The 21,678-nt window shown below is 45.9% G+C and overlaps 3 protein-coding genes across 10 annotated transcripts in view; 1 reads left to right on the forward strand and 2 right to left on the reverse strand.

Annotated features, from left to right (window-relative positions):
- LOC133121784 (son of sevenless homolog 1-like) overlaps positions 1-12,167 on the reverse strand; it is a 57,782-nt gene extending 45,615 nt beyond the window's left edge. The window contains 1 exon segment of the mRNA XM_061231249.1: positions 11,184-12,167. Coding sequence (XP_061087233.1) covers positions 11,184-11,270 — 87 coding nt within the window. The 5' untranslated portion in view covers positions 11,271-12,167.
- A 2,419-nt stretch (positions 12,168-14,586) lies between these two features.
- LOC133122104 (retinol dehydrogenase 13-like) lies at positions 14,587-20,396 on the forward strand. Its single transcript, XM_061231828.1, has 7 exons — positions 14,587-14,725; positions 15,120-15,238; positions 16,275-16,430; positions 16,810-16,914; positions 17,212-17,424; positions 18,266-18,367; positions 19,161-20,396. Exons 1-7 carry the CDS (start codon positions 14,661-14,663, stop codon positions 19,466-19,468), a joined length of 1,068 nt encoding a protein of 355 aa, XP_061087812.1. The 5' UTR covers positions 14,587-14,660; the 3' UTR covers positions 19,469-20,396.
- map4k3b (mitogen-activated protein kinase kinase kinase kinase 3b) overlaps positions 20,148-21,678 on the reverse strand; it is a 105,411-nt gene continuing 103,880 nt past the window's right edge. For all 8 annotated transcript variants that reach the window (XM_061231825.1, XM_061231827.1, XM_061231822.1 and 5 more), the window contains one exon: positions 20,148-21,579. In XM_061231825.1, coding sequence (XP_061087809.1) covers positions 21,492-21,579 — 88 coding nt within the window. In that variant the 3' untranslated portion in view covers positions 20,148-21,491. The remainder of the gene's footprint in view (positions 21,580-21,678) is intronic.

Here is a 21,678-nt window from a genome sequence, read left to right on the forward strand (position 1 = left end):
ACTACTGCCAGTGCGGGCCTGCAGAGTCACACATGCAGGAGGGGACAGAGAAAACAGCAGAGAGGGAGAGAGGGAGGGAGGGAGGGAGAGAGAGCACGAGAGAGAGAGAGAGAGAGAGAGAGAGAGAGAGAGAGAGAGAGAGAGAGAGAGACAGACAGACAGACAGACAGACAGACAGACAGACAGAGAGAGCGACAGACAGACAGACAGACAGACAGAGAGAGAGAGAGAGAGAGACTACAGACACTCTAGCAACAACATTCAAGGTCTAAATTTTGTTGTCCAACCTTAAAATAAAGTTGTTGAGACCTTATTATATGGTTCAAACCGACATTTTTTACTAAAATCAGTTGAGTTTCATAAATATGTTGTTTATAGGGCACTAAATATATGTGTGGAGTTTTACACAAAAACACTGTTTAAAAGTATGAAACAATGCTCAATTTCAACAACAGGTCATATGCGCTTGGAGCCCATTCACTTTGGAGTCTTTGAAGCTCAATATCTCAATATCTCAATATCTCAATATCTCAATATCTCAATATCTCCCACTCAGAACCTTATAACTCCAAGGTCGCGTTGCGTCTTAAATAAGCTCGAGACCATCACTCTATTCACATAATGAATCCCAACAAATCATTCATTCAAATGTTGGATATGTTGTTTTTTTTGTCTCCTGGAATCTGAGCAATTACAAGTACAGAAGCCTGATCCCTCAGAAATAAAGGAATGAAAGGTGCCTAAAAAGATATTAATGTCCGTCACTGGGGCAGTGCCCTATAGGTGCGTAAAACACCCCTAGTCACCAATATAACGAATGTGTACCATTTTGCTTCGAAATGTACTCATTTGCACACAAAGAGAACATTACGGTACTTTCAGGGTACATTTGGGGAAAAAATGCACCTCCACTGTCACTGTATTTCTGAGAGTAGTCAGGGAAATACTACAATAAGGGTATATTCTTTACAGCTGAGGCAAGGCGAACACAGTCATCAACGGAACAAAAACTACATTAAAGTTAATTTCAGACCCAAACGTTTACTCGATAACATGCACTCTGCTCCTGAGATTATTGCGGACTATTAATAGACGTATTTATCTCCTTCTATGAGGGGGAAATAAAACAGACTGCAGCCTTGAGCCCACGCTAGCGCACCCATGTAATAAGGATATGGTAGTTACAGTACATTACATGTCATTTAGCTGACGCTTTTATCCAAAGTGACTTGCAGTTGATTAGACTAAGCAGGAGACCCTGGAGCAATGCAGGGTTTAGGGCCTTGCTCAAGAGCCCAATGGCTGTGCGGATCTTATTGTGGCTACGCCTGGGATTGAACCACTGACCTTGCGGGTTCCCAGTCACGTACCTTTATCCTCTACGCTAAAGGCCGCCCCAGTAGGCTTGGAACTGAAGCCGTGTGATAATAACTGTAAAGGAAGTTATTAATAACGCTACTGTAATTCAGTTCCCATGACATTTATCATTCCTGCCATTTGCTGAATTTACAGTAAATAGTTAAGCTGCTTTGGAAACACTTTCGCACCATGTCAATAGGCCAACTCATACAGAGAGAGAAAGAGAAAGAGAGAGAGAGAGACTTGAGCAGTCAGAACAGACAGTAGGCACACACACACACACACACACACACACACACACACACACACACACACACACACACACAGAAAGAGTGAGAATCAGGAAGAGGCTGAAATCTGTGAAGAATTGAGAAATATGGTGATAACCACTAATAACCGGTTTTGAGGTGCAAGTAACTGCAACTACTGCGCATTCCTCACAAATGTGTGATCTGCCGTAGCGACGCAGAAGAGCACACAGCACGCTAGCATGCTAACAGCACGCTAGCATGCTAACACATTCACCCAGAGGGGCCTTGCATTGCACCCACAAAGCATATAGCACGCTAGCTTGCTAACACGCTCTCCCAGATAGGCCTTACATCGCAACCACAAAGCATACAGCACGCTAGCATGCTAACATCCTTCTTTTCCTTTATCCTTGCTTTTATCCAAAGTGCTGTGCTTCTCATTCACCCATCCTCACTCACACTCACACTCACACTCACACTCACACTCACACTCACACTCACACTCACACTCACACACCAACGGTGATTGGCTGCCATGCAAGGTACCAACCAGCCTGTCAGGAGCAATTGGGGGTTGGGTACCGCTCGCAAAAAAGCACCAAGATACTGTTGCAATGTGCAAGGTGCACTGTGATGTCACCTCGCCTAACACCAGCCAGGGAAGCCTCTCATTGGTCCTCACAATGTGTGTATGTTTCATGTTCACACACTGCAGTTGTGGGGACAATACTGAAAGTGAAGATCCAAAAATAACAGCGTGGTCCTGTACTGAGCAACACACAGCAACGCGTTTCAACCCTTTAACCCTTTACACAACTCCTAAAAGAAAGATTTACTTTCATACCAGAATGTGCTCTGCAAATTCTGAACAGGCAAGACTGTGATGGTTTAACATCCAACGTTTTTAGGCCTACAATTTCCAATTTACAAAGTCTGTCCGTCCCCAATTTTTTAAAGGTAAGGTTGAATGAATTGCGCATTCTGCCATAATTGGGGTAACTGGGGAGGGGGGATGTCCCCCTCAATCGAAGGCCTCGACAATCCAGGAAAAAGGAAATTATATGCAGGACCACTGGAGCCAATCACGGGCAGCCTGTAGCTAGTGGATAAGGCTAAGGTACATGACCGGGTGACCAGGTCGGTGGTTCAAGCCCCGGTGTAGCCACGATAAGATCCGCACAGCTTTTAGGCCCTTGCACAAGGCCCTTAACCCCACACTGCTCCAGGGGGGATTGTCCCCTGTTTAGTCCAATCAACTGTAACTCACTTTGGCTAAAAAGACATCTAAATAACAAATTCTTATTGTAACTATTATTATTATTATTATTGTTATATTTCTGCATATTATGCACATCCAGTGCCAGCAAATTCCAGCCATATTTAACTTTCTTTCTTTTTCTTTTTTTCTTGAGAAGCAAAAGAAGTTAATGCCAAAATCAATAAGGACCAGAGTGGAGTGTTGTTCGCTTTGAATTATTCATTCTAGAACGCTCTGGAAGAGGGAAAGCTGGCCCTGCCATCTGGGCTGTTTGAAGTCTTCAAGAGCCACTTTGAGGCTTGTTGACTCAGCTTGAGCTGTGTTCTAACACTGCCGTGTGTGTGTGTGTGTGTGTGTGTGTGTGTGTGTGTGTGTGTGTGTGTGTGTGTGTGTGTGTGTGTGTGTGTGTGTGTGTGGCCAGGGAGCAGGGACCTCAGGGACACCACCTGATTTTGGGCGGAATTCACAGCACAGGGTTGTAGTTGTAGTAGTGCTGGAAATCAGTGGTGTTTGAGGTGTGGGTTAATGTAAGTTCAGATGATGATGCAAGGCACCATCAACACTCGTCAATTCCATTATTCTTAATACTCTTAATATGAAAAATAGTAATAAGAATGTTCTGTGTGGCCGAAGGCGTCACTGGGCTGTACTGTCAGTGTTCTGCTGCGTATGAGTGTGTATGTGTGTGTGTGTGTGTGTGTGTGTGTGTGTGTGTGTGTGTGTGTGTGTGTGTGTGTGTGTGTGTGTGTGTGAGTGGGCGCATGTCACTCTAGATGCTGAAATGGATGTCCTGTAGAAGCTAAATTCCCGTAGGGAACCTTGTTGTTGTGGCCAGGTTAAATCCCATAAAACACCTCCATTAGGAGAACTGCGATAAACACTCCCGTCCAGGGGCAAGGGAAACGCCCACATTCTGAAGACTGACGGGACAAAACCCCGCCCTGGACTCCACCCCCGGAATATCGGCGTCTTGCCTGGAATCTCGGCTCAGACCGTTCACCTGACATTTAAGATAATATGCAAATGCCGGAGTGTGTGTGTGTGTGTGAGGGCTGTTGCCGTGCCGATGGGCTCGGCCGCTCCGTGCTGCAGGCTGCACTGCGGGTCTCTGGGTGGGGGGGGGGGGGGGGGGGACGACTCCGAGAACTCAGCAGGAGACTGGAAGACAGGCCCAGACACAGCCTCCCCCTGTCTCTGTCTATCTCTCTCTCTCCCTCCCTCTCCCTCTCTCTGACTCCCACACTCACTCAACCTCTCTCTCCCTCTTTCTCTCTTTCTGTCTCTCCCCCCCCCCCCCCCTCTCATAGTGTAGAAATCCAGCCTCTACAACAGGAGAAATGACAGTGAAGAGAGAAGCCATGAAAAGAAGACAGACAGTCACAGACAGTCACAGACAGTCACAGACAGTCACAGACAGTCACAGACAGGGAGCGGACAGGGAGCGGACAGGGAGCGGACAGGGAGCGGACAGGGAGCGGACAGGGAGCGGACAGGGAGCGGATAGGGAGCGGACAGGGAGCGGACAGGGAGCGGACAGGGAGCGGACAGGGAGCGGACAGGGAGCGGATAGAGCTGGGGTTCAGACTCCAGGGGACACGCTCCCACAGGCCTGGGCAGAGGCCGGACCTCAGGACCCCGGGAAGAGAGAATTTACCACAGCCAGCATAATTCACTTTAGTCTTTTTTGCGAATTTGTATCAAGGGTGCCAATAATTGTGAGGCCAGACACTGTACATCACGACAGCGTCTATGACAGCTGGGACCACCTGAAAGAGAGGCCAGGTCATGACTGAACTACTGAATATCTGGCAGGGTAGTGCAGTGTAGGGTTATGGACTCTGGAAAATTACGAAAGCAGAGTGAAACGTCCTCTTGCATTCCGTGGGTGGGTCTAATTTTACAGCGAAACCAAAATAAAACTTTTATTCTAAATACAGCCGAATGACGGCACTTAGTTGCCGTGACGGCAGAGAGTGGACTTTTCTGTTTTTTTCCCCTCGCACCCTTCTCGTGAACACGGCTTCCTGTTTCGAGCGTAACGCGTTTCGCATTAATCACCCCGCCTCTCCATGTCCAGCTTTAGAACGAGAGAGCGAGAGAGAGAACTACAGATATAAACGCTTACGAACCCAACCAATAGTGATGCTGAACATTGCTTTTAAGTTGAATGTCCGGGAAAAGACCGTGAGACCGCAGATTATATTCACACCTCACAGAGCTGTCAGTAAACAAAGTGTCTATTAGAAAATGGAGGGAAAACACAGAAGGACATAGAGAGGGAGTTTCAGACATAACCCCATATAACCCCAGGAAGATAATCACCAAAAAATGGTAATTATCTCAGAGAATTGCTAGTTCTCTGTAATAAAAGAACACTATGCAATAACTAGCTAATATTATGTTATTTCACTGTTAAAAATGCTGTTGTTATTGTTGTCTTTATTCGTTTTTTTAAACGGGCATTCTCTCAAGGCGCCTAAGGCTCAGGGCGATGGGGTCCTGTTGCGTCTCCACAGATTAAACATTGACCAGGCGGCCAGCGACTGTGGACCGTGCATAACCTGCCACATTAGCGGGGTCCGTGTTCTGCCGAGCTCCGAACGCACGTTTTCCCTTTCGTTTCTCGATCCCCGTAGACACCGAGATACACGAGGACCCAGAAAAAAAAGTAGACTCAACCCCGCGAGGATAGATCCCACAGTCTGAGAGCGGGACAGGGTGTCTCTGCGGTTATCCCAAAAAGCTGGAAAGAGTGCGGCCCAGACCTGGGCCAACTACGCAACCCTTCCGGATTCAAATACTTTTCTGAGCTCGAGTGATCTCGCCTGGTGCAATTGGGCCAACCGAGGAGACCAGAAGGCGGGTTGTGCACTTATTGAGAGCATTTCATAGGTTCCAATACACCAGACAAGCTCAGTAAAGTGTAGAAAATGTGTATTTGAATCCAAAATAATTAGGTATTTGACCCAGGTTTGACGTGGCTATCTTCACACTCTTCTGACGAACAGAAATTAGAACCCAGTCCCTTTGTGTTCGCAAAGCACACAGAGATCGCCAAGTCACCATGAAAGTATTTAACAGAAAAGAGAAACACTTCTCCTCCTAAGGTTACCTCTTATCAAGAGTGGAGCCAAATACTGCTTTGTTATTCGGAGGCAGAATTATTTGAGGGTGGTGCTAATTAGTTATCGATGGTTGCAGCATCGTCCAAGGCTGGAGAAATGTAATGAATTTTTTCGTTCGTTAGCTGCCGTTCGCTGTTCAACGGCGGCGCTAATTACGGAGTTATCGTTGGCTTCATCGTTCTCCAACCGAAGTGGCAAACTGAATTAAAGGGCCTAGTCTCAACTCATCCAACCAGAAACCCGGGGAAATTTCACAGCTATCGGACGGGCGGGTGTCATTCTACAAATATTAAGAGCTCGGAGTAAATTCTGTCGAAAGGCAAACAATGTTATAGCATTTTTGACTGCCTGTATAACTGCCGGTGTTCAGGGCATTGCAGTTTAGGGTAACACTTTATTTGAAGGCTCATACATAAGAGCTATATAACACCTTTATAAGCCCTAAATAGCACATTCATAAGCACTACATAAGCATCCATAAGTGCTTATGTCAATAACCGCAAAGACATATGGTGTGTTATGTCAACATTGACGCCGTAAGTGACATTACCGTGACATACTGTCGGTTATTAACATAAGTGCTTTTGGGTGTTTATGTAGTGCTTATAAAGGAGTTCTATAGCTCCTATGTATGACATTACATTACATTACATTATTGGCATTTCGCAGACGCTCTTATCCAGAGCGACGTACAGTTAATTAGACGAAGCAGGAGACAATCCTCCCCCGGAGCAATGCAGGGTTAAGGGCCTTGCTCAAGGGGCCCAACGTTTCTGAATTTGGAAAAACAAAGAAAGCTCACAATGTGGCTACAGACCTACAGTACGTGTCAAACTGAAATGTCACCTCATGTTTCCTGTATATAAAAAATAAAAAAAAACCCCAACAACAAAAAAACTAAAACAATGTGGCATCAATTTACAGCAGAGACTGCAAGTTAATTTCAGCCCTGATGGGTGTTCCTGGTTTCGGTGGGCAGGCCACACCAATCAAGTGTCAACAGACAAAAGAAGAAGAAAAAAAACAAACAAACTAAATAAAACTACTCTGGGGTCAGGTGCACGTCACGTGACCGTGCGCGAAAAGTCAAAGGCTCGTTCGGAGGTTTTGGGGGCGTGGGGGTCGCCACGCGCCTTCTGGGGTCTGGAATAAGGCTCGAAGCGTACCCTACACAAGCCCAGTTGGACATACTCAATGTGCATTGTGCGTGCATCCTATGGACATCTACGCGCTCCCGCTGGGCCATGCTCTCCTCTCGGGTCCTCGTCGCACGTGTCCCTGTGTTCGATCTGCACTTCGGCGTACGTCGCTCTGGATAAGAGCGTCTGCTAAATGCCTGTAATGTAGTGTAATGATCCGGGACAGTTGTGAAAGACAGAGTGGCAGAACACCGGTTGAAGAGGAAGCCTCGTCCTGTTGTCACCTGCTGGAGCGCCCCCCTCACAGAGACGCTCGACACTGCAGCTCCCGGTTGCGTTGCGTTGAGAATTTCAGGTGACACAAGGCGTGAAAGACTTTGTGTAGCCGCAGCTCAAAGCGTCCACTTTTGCGTATTTACTGTGTGTTTTGGGCTTAAGGGAAGGCACTGGTCAGTGATGAACGGTCAGTCTGCATTTTGACCCAGACACACAGACCTAACCCTGAGCCCTGAGGAACACGCCTGTGTGAGGAACTCACCTGTGTGAGGAACACACCAGTGTGAGGAACACACCAGTGTGAGGAACACACCTGCCTGAGGAACACACCTGTCTGAGGAACACACCTGTCTGAGGAACACACCTGTGTGAGGAACACACCTGTCCTGCCATTCTGCCCTCCGTCTTCAGAAGAGGACGCACACTCGAGAAGCAGGGAAACGGATCACAAACTGAAAAACCGACACCCTCTTTTAGTCTGGGACACTGAGGCCAGAAAGAAGCTGAGCCATTCCATTTTTTTTATTTCTCCCTCTCACTCACTCCATCCCTCCGCCTCTCTCTCTCTCTCTGTCTCCTTCTACTTCTCACTCTCTCTTTGTCTGTCTCCCTCCCTCCCTCCCTCCCTCCCTCCCTCCCTCCCTCCCTCCCTCCCTCCCTCTCTCTCTCTCTCTCTCTCTCTTTCGCTTAGTCTCTCTCTCTCTCTCTCGGACTCCCTCTCGCTCGGTCTCTCTCTCCCTCCCGCAGAGAGCCAGACATGCCAGCTGCGTACGTACGGGGGGACAGCACTTCTCCCGAAATCCTGTTACCAGGGAAACCCAAACCCATCCCCACACACCCCGCCAGCTCTCGGGAGAGCCGCGGACGGCTCGGTCACACGTTTTTCCCATTAGATAATTCGGCCGGCATTATAAATAGCTGCCTTTTTTAGTGCATCTCGGGGAAAAAAAGAAGAAAAGGCCGGTGCCAGTAAGCGCTACGTCGAGCTCCGGCCCCGTTGCAGCTGCGTTTCCTCTTGAGAACCTGCCAGCGGAGCGTGTGGTCACCGGCCATTAGCACAACAGCAACGCAACCCGGTCCTTTAACCAGAAACAACAGCCCTGCGTCCCTCCTTTTTGTGGAAAATCAAAGCAGCTGTTCAGTCCATTTGGCCCACGCTTGTGTTAAACATTTATCATCGTCATTCATTAGATTGCATTACAGCGATTTAGCTGACGCTTTTATCCGAAGCGACTTATCGTCGATTAGACTAAGCAGGGGCCAATCCCCTCCTGGAGCCATGCGGGGTCAGGGGCCTTGCTCAAGGGCCCAAAAGTTGCACTGATCTTATTGTGGCTAGACTGGGGCTTAAACCACCAACCTTCCAGCTCCCAGTCAAGAACCTTATCCGCTCTGTATTTAGCCTTCAACAGCACAATTCCTTAGGAAACTGGTCATTGTGCCACTGTGAAAGGCTTTGGTCTCTTTTGGAAAATGCATATGATTTTTTTTTTTTTCTGCAGATACCTTGATCCAAAGTATTCTATTTGGCACATTTTAAGACATTTGGCAACGAAGGCAAACCAGGTTAAGCGCCTTACTCAAGACCGCAGAAGCTATGCCACACCTGGGAATTGAACCTGCAACCTTCAGGCGAGACCAAACCCAAAACTACTGTATCAGGCTGTCTCCCACTGCCCTGTGGACTGGACTACAAGTTCATCTCCTTGGCCCCTATGACCCACTGCCACCTCATATCAACCTGAACGACTCCCTTAGATAGGCAGAAACACACGACGAAAGAATGCAGCTGAATTTGAGAGAGTTGCAGGAGTGGGCCGTCTTGTTAGTCCATACAATCTGTGGAGTTTATTTTTTCCCTCAGACTACGTCACATGCGACCCCTGTTCTCATTGGCTGGTTCGCCACTCACAGAATCTTGGGAATCGTTTTAGGACAAGGCCATATTATCTGGCTTCGGAACGACTGGAGGAGCAGAATGACCAAATCCGTAGCGTCCCTCTGCAATTCTACAGTCATATCTGGACGTATTTTTGAAAGGAAAAGTGAGGGATTTTTTTTTTTTTTTAAAGAACAGTTTTTGTTTAATAACTTAACTGTGACGAGTATCCAGGATGCAGAGTAACTGCATCAGTAAAATAAGCCCCTTTTCTCTATCGCACGGAGTGTGTATGGCTTTGATTCCTGGTTGCATGGTCTTATTTGAACAGCAATTAGTGCGTTACTTTCAAGCGCTTAAGAGCGGCCTATCACCCTGCCCGCCCAACACACACACACACACACACACACACACACATATTAGAAGTAAGCAAGAAAATGCAGAACACTGCAGACCTGGAGCATTACATCAGACGTCGAGATGCTTTGCTGGCGGCATGGCTTCGGTACAGGAGAGTAGATTGCAGTGCAGTGCATTAGTGATGAATTACATTTTATGTACTCGTGTTCCGTGCACCGTGGTAGCCCCAGTGCTGCGGTTAACCTTCCAAAATGGAGCGGACCCGACAGAAGAAATTGCGTGACAAGCTTTGCATAACGTGCACAGACCACGATCAACAGCTTGGACAACCGATGCAGGTACACAAAGCAATTTCTCCATCAACTGGCCCTGTGATGCTGTGCAACTGTGACTTGTCACCGTCCAAACTTCAGCTGAAGTGACAGTTGGAAAATGTGTAGTCATTTGAAACAGGTCTGGCGTCCAAATGTTTTCTTTTTACGTAGCTCAAAGAATCACATTACACTCCGAAATTGTATCCTTGCCACTTCATGAACGCTCTGCAAGAAATGTCTGTTTTCAATTCTAAACCATACTGAATGTAGGTTATGGTTAAAATGTATGGTTAAACCAGCAGACACAACCGTGCTCGCTTGCGTTCCTAATTTGGCGAATTCCAAAGAGTCGAAATTTTCGAGTTGCTATAACGGCGATAACTAAATCCTCACATTAACACAAGTAAACAAAAATAATCGAATAATATTTGCATTTCTTCTTCCTTGGCCCCGGCGCTTGCAGGTCAATATTTCCATGTTCCATACTGTAACGCAGCGATTAGATTTGCCTGGACGAATAACTGCTGCGTGTTGCTCTGGACGAGACTGCATGGAAATGTGTCGCAAATGTGCCGCTGTCATGGTGTAGCCTAGCTGGTCAGGCCAGATCGGCAGTGTTTTATAACAGGGTGGTGGATGTGGTAAACGAGTGCCATAATTACGCCAGCGGACTGCAAAGTGAGAAATCCAGTGGCATCACGTCATTTCGAGTAAAGGGCGATTAACAACAACAAGCAACGGTACACTGCACAAAACACCCGCACCCCATCTTAGCACATATTGTCCAGCCAGGCTTAGCGCACAGGGTCACGGCCGATATTCTTCGTCAACATCAGCAACCCAGGCCGGCCAAATCATAACAGTCACATTTGTCCTGTAAACATCGTGTTTATTCTCGTTGCTTCGCCAGGCCACTCGTGCAAAATGCTTAGCTAAACATTAGCCACCTCGCAGGCTATCCGATTAGCCTGTTAGCCGGACACCGCCAGCATCAGCAATTGCTGCTTTTGAATCCATCGTGACATCAGAAATGATTTGTCACCGCTGAGCTAGCAAGCTGGCTAAACATCACAACCGCCAGGGCGTGACGCCTCTTCCATCCCTCCCCCTCCAAAATAACGTACTGCTGGAAACAGCAATCCATTGGCATAGGCTAAACTGAATAGCGCATGGAGTACGTTACACACTGTTCCCGTAATACACCACACTGGTTGCATCTTACCTTGTTCAGAGAATGCACCAGCAGTCCCCGCCATTTCGATGCGTTTTCCTCGCTGTAGAAGTCGTACTGGAGCGGCGGCGCTTGCATGGCTGGCTGCTATTCTGGGAAGCAATGCTCGCCGTCTTTTACTCCTTCGTCCCTTACATCAAACAATGAGGCATGGATGAGCGAGAAGCTCGTCGAAAAAAAACGATCCAGGGTAGTGTGCTCCGTGTCCCCCCCAAAACATAAAAAAAATAAACGAGCGGTCCAGGTGTCGGGAGTGAGTCAGAATAGCGCTCCGCAGATTCCCCCTTGCAAGACGCTCATCGCATCGGTACGGCAGCAGCTAGCTAGCGCTACAGATGCTGATAACAGTTAGCCAAGCTAGCTGTCCTCCACCTCAGGCAACGGCTGGCTTCTGGTGACGGCAACTGTGCCGAGGCTTGCGCAATAGATGGATTTAAAGAAGAAGCAGTAATGTTTACGTTAGCTACCAAATAATAAAACGGACAAAAGCGAGCTAGCTTGCCAGCTAACGTTAGCCAAAAGGCAATCGATCCCTTCTCAATCGGGTGTTAGTTGTCTGTAAGTGGTTGGCTGTTGCTAGCTAGCTAGCCAAACACACACAGGACGAGGCGAAACATGTCATCGCCGAGTACTTGGAAATGTGTTGCTCCTTTTCAACCGTCTTGCTGAAGCATTCCGTGTTTAGTTTTTTTGGGGGGTAAAAGCTAACCCCTGTTCTGTACATAATCGCCCATTTTCATCGAATCTGTCCGGTAGGAAGAGAGGGAGGCTCACCTTGTTATCCTCCATGAATATAAAGTTATCAGTACCATCTCCAGAATCGTGCCTTCTGGTAAATATGCTTCACTTGGGGGGTCACATAGCCCGATTCCACGCACGATGCCCCCTTTTAAAATCGGTATCTTTCGCCAAAGCGATTGAATTCGGGCGATTGTTATGGCTCGAATACAGTTGTTGCTGGAACAAGAAGCGAGCATGCGCAGTGAGTGTCTTCTGCGTCGCCTAAGCTCGCGCCCTCCCCCACACGGAATGGGAAAGAGACTGAAAGGGTCACAGACCTAAGTAACAGATCCCGGAGAAATCGAGTATTGTAAACAGCAGTGGTCTGCGAACAGCACCGCCAGCTACACGGAGTCGCGACGATGGGCCTAACCTGTGCAATTTAGGAGATTTGGGTGCAATCTAAGCACCAAGAAAATGCATCACAACATTATATTTTGAGTTTTGACTGATATACAGTATTGTGCAGAAGTCTTAGGCACCCAAGACTTTATTATATATATGTTTATTTTTTGTGCGTATATTTCCAAATATTTTTCCAAAATATTAAATTTTACAGAAATTTTTGCATTTAATTAAAAAAGTAACATATTACTGTAAGCAATTGACTACTTTTTACATAAAAACTTCATCAAGGCTGTCTGAAGCAAGGAGCCAACCGAAGTCAAGTTCTTCAATATGCTTGGAACAATCTCCCTGCTGATTGTCTTATCAAACTGCAGGACATCGTTGGCTATCTTAGAGAAGTGATGCAGTTTTAACACTGAAGGGTGGTCACAAAAAATATTGATTTGATTCAGTTTTTAACTATTCTGCCAAATTACTAAAATGTAATGTAAAATGTATAGTATGTTTATTTAGGACCTTTCATTTAATTATTTTTGAAAGAATATAATCTGTACAGAATGTTATACAGGTGCCTAAGACTTTTGCACAGTACTGTATATATTTCAGAGTTTATTTGTCCCCATTTAATTAGGAATTAATGAAGATGCCATGTGGTTATTGATAAAATAATTATTCACTTTTTGGTTTTATTGGAATATCTGACCTCTTGAAAATATTTGAATACAGGTGTGGTATCCTTGGTAACCAGGAGCACACAGTTGAACATGGAAGTGACCACATTTATTTAGGGACTACTTACAGTTGTAGCAGGAGTACAAATGTAACACGCTTGAACTGTCATATTAGCTCAGTACATGTACAGTATCATCCTCTTTCTATGTGAGACCTGACACTATAGTGGTGTTTTGGTTTAGCATCGTTGCACTGTTGCCTTGCAAAAAGGATGTTCTGGGTTCAAATCCCGGCTGGCCAGATCCTCTCTGCGTGGGCTTTGCATGTTCGCGTGGGTTTGCTCTAGTTTCCTCCCACACTCAAAGACATGCATTTGAGATTTGGTGTGCTCCTGCTGTTGCCCTTGACCAAGGTACTGGCATCAGAACTGGAGTTGATCCCCAGGCAACACACTGTGGCTGCCAACTGCTCCTAAGTAACTAGGATGGGTCAAATGCAGAGGACAAATTACCCCACTGGGTTCAATAAAGTATATCTTATCTCAGAGGAAATATCTTTACAGGGTACATTTTTCACTTTCTTATCCTGGCTTTTAGATAGATTATTATACGATTATGACCATAACCTTAAACTCAGATAATTATCATCCTTGGTCTGTCCTCTACAAATGACATATTTCCTGACATTTCAGGATGCTTGTTTTTCTGTGAAACTGAGATAAATGTGCAATGTGTTCTTTTAATAATAATAATAATAATAATAATAATACAAAACATACAGACATTACAATATGTAACATCATCAAGCATAGGTATTAAAGGATAAACAGCATTTACACATTAAACTGCTGTTATCAAACAGCAAAAAGAAAAATAGAGAAAGAAAAGTGCAAGGTGGTTAGCTGGATAGAGATCTACTGGCCGTCAGAAAACATCGACATCAGGCGCTCCAGGCCAGCAAGTGATAATAGAGACCAGTGCTCATTTAAGATATCTGTTCAGACATCACACGAAATATTAACTTATAATACAGTACCATATAAAAAGCTTTCTAGAGCTAAACATAAAATAAAAATCAGAAGAAAAAACTAAACAAAACACATTACAGCCTGAACATGTATGGAAAGTGCATGATACATTCGCAGTGACGAAACAATATTGAATTGCAGGCTGAAATAAAATCAAATAACTTTTAATTTTTGCGGACAATGTTATTTTAATTAGTAGAATACTTGGGCACTATTATAACTGCCCCTGACACGAGGACAATTTTAAGAAATGTATTCCTTTTCTTTACATACCTACTAAATATGGAATATGTAAACTATCTACATCAGTTTTTGCCTCAAAATTGTTTGATAGACAGAAGTAAGCATAATGTAGAAAAATCTTGCATTACGCATTCAGACGAGTTTAATTAAACTTGTGCTGCGCTTAGCATTTCGCTAACCAAAGAAACAGATTTTTGCAAGCAATTAACTTCAACTCCCATCTGCCCCGTGAGAAACGTTATAGCTCTCATGTTATGATTGGTTAGGTGTTCTGAGGCTGCTTGACCCTGGTTGGTTGACGTACCAATCGTAGGAAGTAACCTTGGATGAGGAAACGCACGCGTAAATTTGACCTGGGATTTGCTGCATTTGACATTTGATTTTATACAGCGAACATAATGAATAGATATATACTGCCAGCATCGGTGGCGGGGACAATAATTGGATGTGGTGTTCTGTTAAAGTAAGTTAACGTCACAGTTTGTGGGTAAATAGCTAGCTGACTGGTTGTTGCAGTATGTAGTCTACTTACCGGCTTTTTTGGACAAAATGCCAATTTGTCGTTAGCTAAGCTAAAGCTAACTATACTATGACTGATTCACAGTCGGTCTACATTTAGCTCCCTCTTTCCGATACACTTCTTCAAGTGAGAGACGGCACCAGAAAGCCCACTGTGTCATTTTGATGTGTGAGAGTGACATCAGTGAGAGATTCTTATTGCGGGTGTGTCAACTGTTGCCACTGTTGATACAAAACAAAAAAACAAAACAGAAACACATTTGACATATTTAATTATTAAATACACTCATAATTACATTAACGTACTTTAATGCCGGTTTTATTTTCCCCTCCCAAAGGGATTATGTTACTGGCGGCACTTGTCCAAGTAAAGCCAAGATCGAAGGGAAGACGGTTGTCATCACCGGCGCAAACACTGGATTAGGAAAAGAAACTGCTCGAGAACTGGCCAAGAGAGGTAAAGATTGAAGAGGCTCGGTGGTAGCACTTCTTTTAGCACAGATGCTAACTGTAACGCATACCGAGCCAGCGAGATCGCTTGGAGAGTTGTGATTCTTACGATTATATTTTTCAGGTTTACACTCTCAGAAAAAAATGGTTCTCAAAGCAACCTATCTAGTTCAAGGGTTCTTTGTGGGGCAAAAAGGTCGCCTGGGAGCTTTCACACCTATGATAGAGAGTTCTATAAATAATTAAATTGTAAAAAGGGTTGCTCTACGGAGACAAGCCAAATAACTGTTTTTCAGTAGTTGAAACTTGGCCCAGTACTTCCCACAACCTTAGTCATCCTCAATGTTGTGATGCAATGTTTTGTTTGCAAGGCAGTGGGACATAGAGAAATCCAGGTGATTTTATCCAATTGATGACGCAAAATGGCTTGGGTTCACCATCATAGAGTCTGCCAGTGTGTGCAAGTCTACCATAGCATTCTTCCTTTAGAAAGTCAGTGAACTCACCCTTAGCTGATGAATGAAGAAGATGCAGTTTTAGGCATTATTCCTGAATGAATACTCCATTGCATTCTAATGCGGTGGCATCACTCTGTTGGAAATACATGCTTTCATATGGGGAAAATAGAATAAATATTAAATAATCCACCCCAACCTTGAGTTATTTGGGATGATTGCACCTAAACCATTTAAGGAAAACACAGCACACTGACAGTAAGGAAGCAGCAGAACCCTGTTTCCACCATTTTGTTTCAACTCCCTGGATTTAATATCAGATGAGCTGATATAAAATATTTTATATAATGAGTTATGTAGCTGACGCTTTTGTCCAAAGTGACTTACAGTTGATTAGACTAAGCGGGAGCAGTGTGGGGTTAAGGGCCTTGCAGGCCTATCATGCCTGCACCTGGGCTTGAACCACCAACCTTCTGGTTCTTACCTTAGCCACCTACTTTAGCCACTAGGCTACAGGCTGCCCAAAATGTTACCATGGCGTCCTGCTCTCCTGGCTCAATAACCATCTCCAGACCTCTTTCTGGAAAGGGGGCCGGATTATTATGGGATGCCGGGACATGGCAAAGTGCGAGGCGGCCGCCAAGGAAATCCGCGGACAGACACTCAACACTCACGTCTACGCCCGCCACATCGACCTGGCGTCCATCAAGTCCATCCGCGAGTTCGCCAACAGGATCAACCAGGGTGAGAAATCAGCGTCGCTCTTGACAACCAAACTCAGTACCTCTGGTACTCTACCTGTCTAGATCGGCTAAATCAGCAGTGATCAAGGAGGGTCCGTTATTACATTACATTACATTACATTACATTACATTACATTATTGGCATTTGGCAGACGCTCTTATCCAGAGCGACGTACAGTTGATTACACTAAGCAGGAGACAATCCTCCCCTGGAGCAATGCACCGACCTTGCGTGTCCCAGTCATTTACCTTAACCACTACGCTACAGGCCGCCCCGTTATATTATATTATATTACATTACAATAGCTGTTTACCTGATTCTTTTATCCAAAGCGACATGCATTGATTACACTATCTAATAGAGCTGTGTTGGGTTTCAGAGGAGGAACGTGTGGATATACTCATCAACAACGCAGGTGTGATGAGGTGTCCGGACTGGAAGACAGAGGATGGCTTTGAAATGCAATTTGGAGTGAACCACTTGGGTAAGCCAACTCAAAGTTCTCTCCATCGTGGTGCTGGAAAGCAGGACATCGTGACCTTGGAATTGCAATTACTTCCATTCAAAACAGCAAATTTTGAACCGCAATATCACCCGTTTCAAAACCTCGATCTCAATGCAATTTTGTCTACAACAATGTCAACAGTCTCGCCAACTACTGATTTTGGTATTGCTACGTTGCACCATTTCTGTGTTTGGTTACATAAACATAATAACATAAAGCATTATGAGGCGTGAGGTTGGGATTGGAGCATTTTTAATGGGCGTGTCCTCTGCCAAGGCCACTTCCTGTTGACGAACCTGCTCCTGGAGAAGCTGAGAAGCTCGGCCCCCAGCCGGGTGGTGAATCTTTCATCGCTGGCCCACCTCCTGGGCGAGATGGACTTCGACGACCTCAACTGGGAGAGGAAGAAGTACGACACCAAGAGGGCCTACTGCCAGAGCAAGCTAGCCAACATGTTGTTCACCCGTGAGCTGGCCAGGAGGCTGCAAGGCAAGTCTGCCCCATTTTGTGTGTCGGGTTTAGCATGTTCTCCCCGTGCCTGTGTGGGTTTCCTCCCACAGTCCAAAGGTATGCAGGTTCAGCGACTTAACAGGGCGTTGCGATAAATGTATATTTATTGTTAAAAAAACCGGCAACAATTCTACAGGCATGTAAAGGTCAGAACTATTTCATATAGCTCTGTGACTCAAGCCTGGTATGCGTTTGTGTGTTCTGGGGAGAGTCAGTGTGTGCTGCAGGTTCTGGGGTTAGTGTAAATGTGTTTGTGTGTCTGTGCTTGTGTGTGTTTCAGGTTCTGGGGGTAGTGTAAATGTGTGTGTGCGTGTGTTTTACAGGTTCTGTGATTAGTGTAAATGTGTTTGTGTGTGTGTGTTTCAGGTTCTGGGGGTAGTGTAAATGTGTGTGTGCGTGTGTTTTACAGGTTCTGGGGGTAGTGTAAATGTGTGTGTGCGTGTGTTTTACAGGTTCTGGGGGTAGTGTAAATGTGTGTGCGTGTGTTTTACAGGTTCTGGGGGTAGTGTAAATGTGTGTGTGCGTGTGTTTTACAGGTTCTGGGGGTAGTGTAAATGTGTGTGTGCGTGTGTTTTACAGGTTCTGGGGGTAGTGTAAATGTGTGTGTGCGTGTGTTTTACAGGTTCTGGGGGTAGTGTAAGTGTGTGTGTGTGTGTGTGTGTGTGTGTGTGTGTGTGTTTCAGGTTCTGGGGGTAGTGTAAATGTGTGTGTGCGTGTTTTACAGGTTCTGGGGGTAGTGTAAATGTGTGTGTGCGTGTGTTTTACAGGTTCTGGGGTTAGTGTAAATGTGTGTGTGCGTCTGTGTTTGTGTGTTTTACAGGTTCTGGGGTGACCGTAAACGCCCTGCACCCCGGAGTGGCAGCCACAGAGCTGGGGAGACACACAGGCCTGCACCAGTCCTCCTTCTCCAGCTCTGTCCTCAGTGAGTCCTCCAGCCACAAACCTGCCTTTATCAGACTGACCCTGTCTGTGGGACCACAAGCGTTTGACTGTGTTGCTGAGCATTTTCTCAAATCAGTCAATCGTACAAAATCTGTTTACATACAATGCGTGTGTCTCAGACCTGGGTTCAAATCGTATTTGTGTTGGATTTCAGTTTTCCTGCTCTATTGTAACAAATGAAATGATCCCCAAAGTGTAAACAGGCAGCCTGTAGCGTACTACATGACTGGGACCTGCAAGGTCGGTAGATCCCCGGTGTAGCCATAATATGATCCGCACAGCCGTTGGGCCCTTGAGCAAGGCCCTTAACCCTGCATTGCTCCAGGGGAGGATTGTCTCCTGATTAGTCTAATCAACTGTACGTCGCTCTGGATAAAATGCCATTAATGTAAACCCCACCCATCTACTCCTCCCTGCAGGCTCAAATGCACCAGGCAAGATCAATAGAGCACAGAAAAGTATTTTAATCCAAAAAAAAGAACGATCTGAACCCAGGTCCTCAGCCTCTGCTTGAGGTATTTGAATAATTAAAACTTATATTACAACCCACAGTACTGTCCTTCCAGTGACACCTGGTACGCAGCAGCTTTTAGAACTAGAGAAATACACCTGATCTGTGGTCAGCTGAGCTGAACCCGCTGGGCGACCTGCCGTTTGCAGTCTCACGGGCAGCAGCTGCGTTTCAGGCGTCAGTGAGGGAATGAGAGCGCCACGGGCATTAATGTGTGCAGTGAGACCCTTCCCATCAGCCTGTGCTCCTGCCCCTCCCCCAGGCCCGCTGTTCTACGTGATGGTGAAGACCCCGCGGCAGGGGGCTCAGCCCGCCGTGTTCCTGGCGGTGGGGGAGGAGCTGGAGGGCGTGTCGGGCCGTTACTACGACGTCCTGCAGGAGAAGGAACCGTCGCCCCAGGCGATGGACGATGACTCCGCCCACAGGCTGTGGGAGGTCAGCGCCAGGCTGGTGGGGCTGGAGCAGACGCGGGCCACGCCCCCCGCCACGCCCGAACACTCGCCCACGCCCCCGCCCCAAAACCAGCCCCCCACCGCTCCACTCCCCGCTGTCCCCTCCCAGCAGGGCTGAACCACCCCCCCGTCCCAGAACCGGCTGGGGTAGGACTCCGCAGAATGTGCCCGAACTATTTCATATGGACTTATCACAGCCTCATTTATGACCACAGGGTCATAACCAAGCGGCCAAAACTGGGCTTCGTTTTTTGAAGCTCATTTCCTGGTTGTGTTGGGAGGCTGCTCACTAGTACCACTGTGGTGGTATAAGTACAAGTGTTTCAGCCACTCTTTCAATGTGAAGTCAATGGTAACAATACGGCAAAAATACTAAGTCGATCATTTTACCCCGCAGGAAATGAGCCTCATAACCTTACAGCTCTCTGTATCACTAGATATAGCCTACCATCTACGTATTGGAAATGGTTGTTGAGCTCGGTTTGTCAATATGTGCCTTCTGCTATTTATGTAAATAATGACAGTAAATCTGCAGTCGGTGTGTCATAATCTGTGTTTTGTGATGTTGTGAAAACAGAACAGCCTATAGCCTAGTGGCTAGGTTGCTTGACTGGGACCCAGAAGGTTGGTGGTTCAAGCCACATCTGTTGAGCAAGGCCCTTAACCCCACATAGCTCCAGGGAGGGATTGCTCCCTGCTGAGTCTAATCAACTGTAAGTCGCTTTGGATAAAACGCAGACCTGTGATTACAGCTCTTTGGTCTTACTGTGCTGAAGAACAGGCAGTAACACTGTATGTAAAACCAACAGATTTTTATTTTACAGTATTTACATTACGTTTTGCAATATGAAAAAGTTATAATGCTGTCGTGATTGAAGTTATTTTCTTTAGTCGAGGGGGGAGCCTGATGGAATAATGTGTACAGTGGAGGGAAGAGAACCTCTTTATTCAGAACCTGCTGGTGCCTTTCTCAGTTTAGATATAGCATTGCATGAGGTAGACACCCAAATTATTTTGGCCATAACTTAATAAAACATGGAAAAAAATAAAAAACGGCAACACATTTTGGCGTAACATTTTAAAAACGCAAGATCACGTAAGCAAGGGAATGTTTGTCTTAGGCTGTTATCTGAAGATCTACCCGGCGACATTAGAGTCGACGCTGTGAGAAAGTACTACCATAATTAAGACGAGTGTTATTCAACAGCACCACTGGACAGAGGACCTACATTTATCACGCAGTTATACGGAATAGTGTGTCAACGTTTAGCTTCATAAGCGCTTTTATCTTATGTCAGTAACAACAAAATTGCCGTTCGTTTTTACAAACCGGAGTTAAGAAACTCCAGCCACAGCATTTCATCACAATGTATACAGAAGTATATATTCATAAACCGTACAATGCATACTGTGTGCATGTGTACGTATACTCGTGTGTACATACTCTCTGCACACACACACACACACAGACAGACACACACACACACACACACACGCACACGTTGCTTTCGTAAAACCTCATCAGCGTTTTGTGCAATGGTTCAGAACCAGCGTCTGCCACAGAATGATTAAAAACACAGGCGTTTCAAAACGGGTGACGGCAGAGAACAGAAGTTTCTAAAAGAAGCGCAGAGCTCCATGTCTGGAGGAATAAATCTCTGTGTTGAAATCCAAAAATAAACGGTCAGTGTTGACAGGACGGGCACGTCTTCCGGGTTGACCTTTTGGGCACACCTGTACAGGGGTATCCCCGAACATGAGCGAGGAAGACAGGCCGCGTTAAAGTAGTACCCCGATATTTCTGCCACTCAGTGCACCTTTACACCTGTACAGCAAATATGCACACATATCTACATCACCTCTCTATAGTGTACAAATACTACATTAATATGTACAACAATTAAATATAAGTCTATTAAGCACTTGTGTGGTAGCGTAAGATACTAAGTGGTGGCGACACTTAAAAAAAATAAAAAATTAAAATTAAAAAAGAAAATCCTTTCTTTAACATGCCACAATAAATAAAATAAAAAAGAAACGGACAAGTCCCGAAAAACGCTCATCCCACAATGAAGGGGCGTGTCCGAAGCCAAGCAGGAGGCGTGTTCTCCGGACCGGCGCAATCCCACAATGCACTGCGCTCAGTAACTGTTCTCGTGTCCCGCCAGGATGTAGAGGTTGCTCTGTGCTGTGGGATTGTCCGTTGGCCTGCTCTCCAGAACCACCACCCTGCAGGGAGACACACACGGTCATTACCAAACAGTACACCTGAACTACAGCTCATCTGAACTACAGCTCACCTGAACTACAACTCACTTGAACTACAAC

This window comes from Conger conger, chromosome 2 (genome assembly GCF_963514075.1).
Source record: "Conger conger chromosome 2, fConCon1.1, whole genome shotgun sequence".
Classification (NCBI taxonomy): Eukaryota; Metazoa; Chordata; class Actinopteri; order Anguilliformes; family Congridae; genus Conger; species Conger conger.

Excerpts from the sequence above, each read along its gene's own strand:
- LOC133122104 (XM_061231828.1), top strand. The coding sequence starts at position 14,661 with ATGAATAGATATATACTGCCAGCATCGGTGGCGGGGACAATAATTGGA. Across the intron at positions 14,726-15,119 it reads GGATGTGGTGTTCTGTTAAA|GGATTATGTTACTGGCGGCA; the intron begins GTAAGTTAACGT and ends CCCCTCCCAAAG. Across the intron at positions 16,915-17,211 it reads ATTTGGAGTGAACCACTTGG|GCCACTTCCTGTTGACGAAC; the intron begins GTAAGCCAACTC and ends TCCTCTGCCAAG.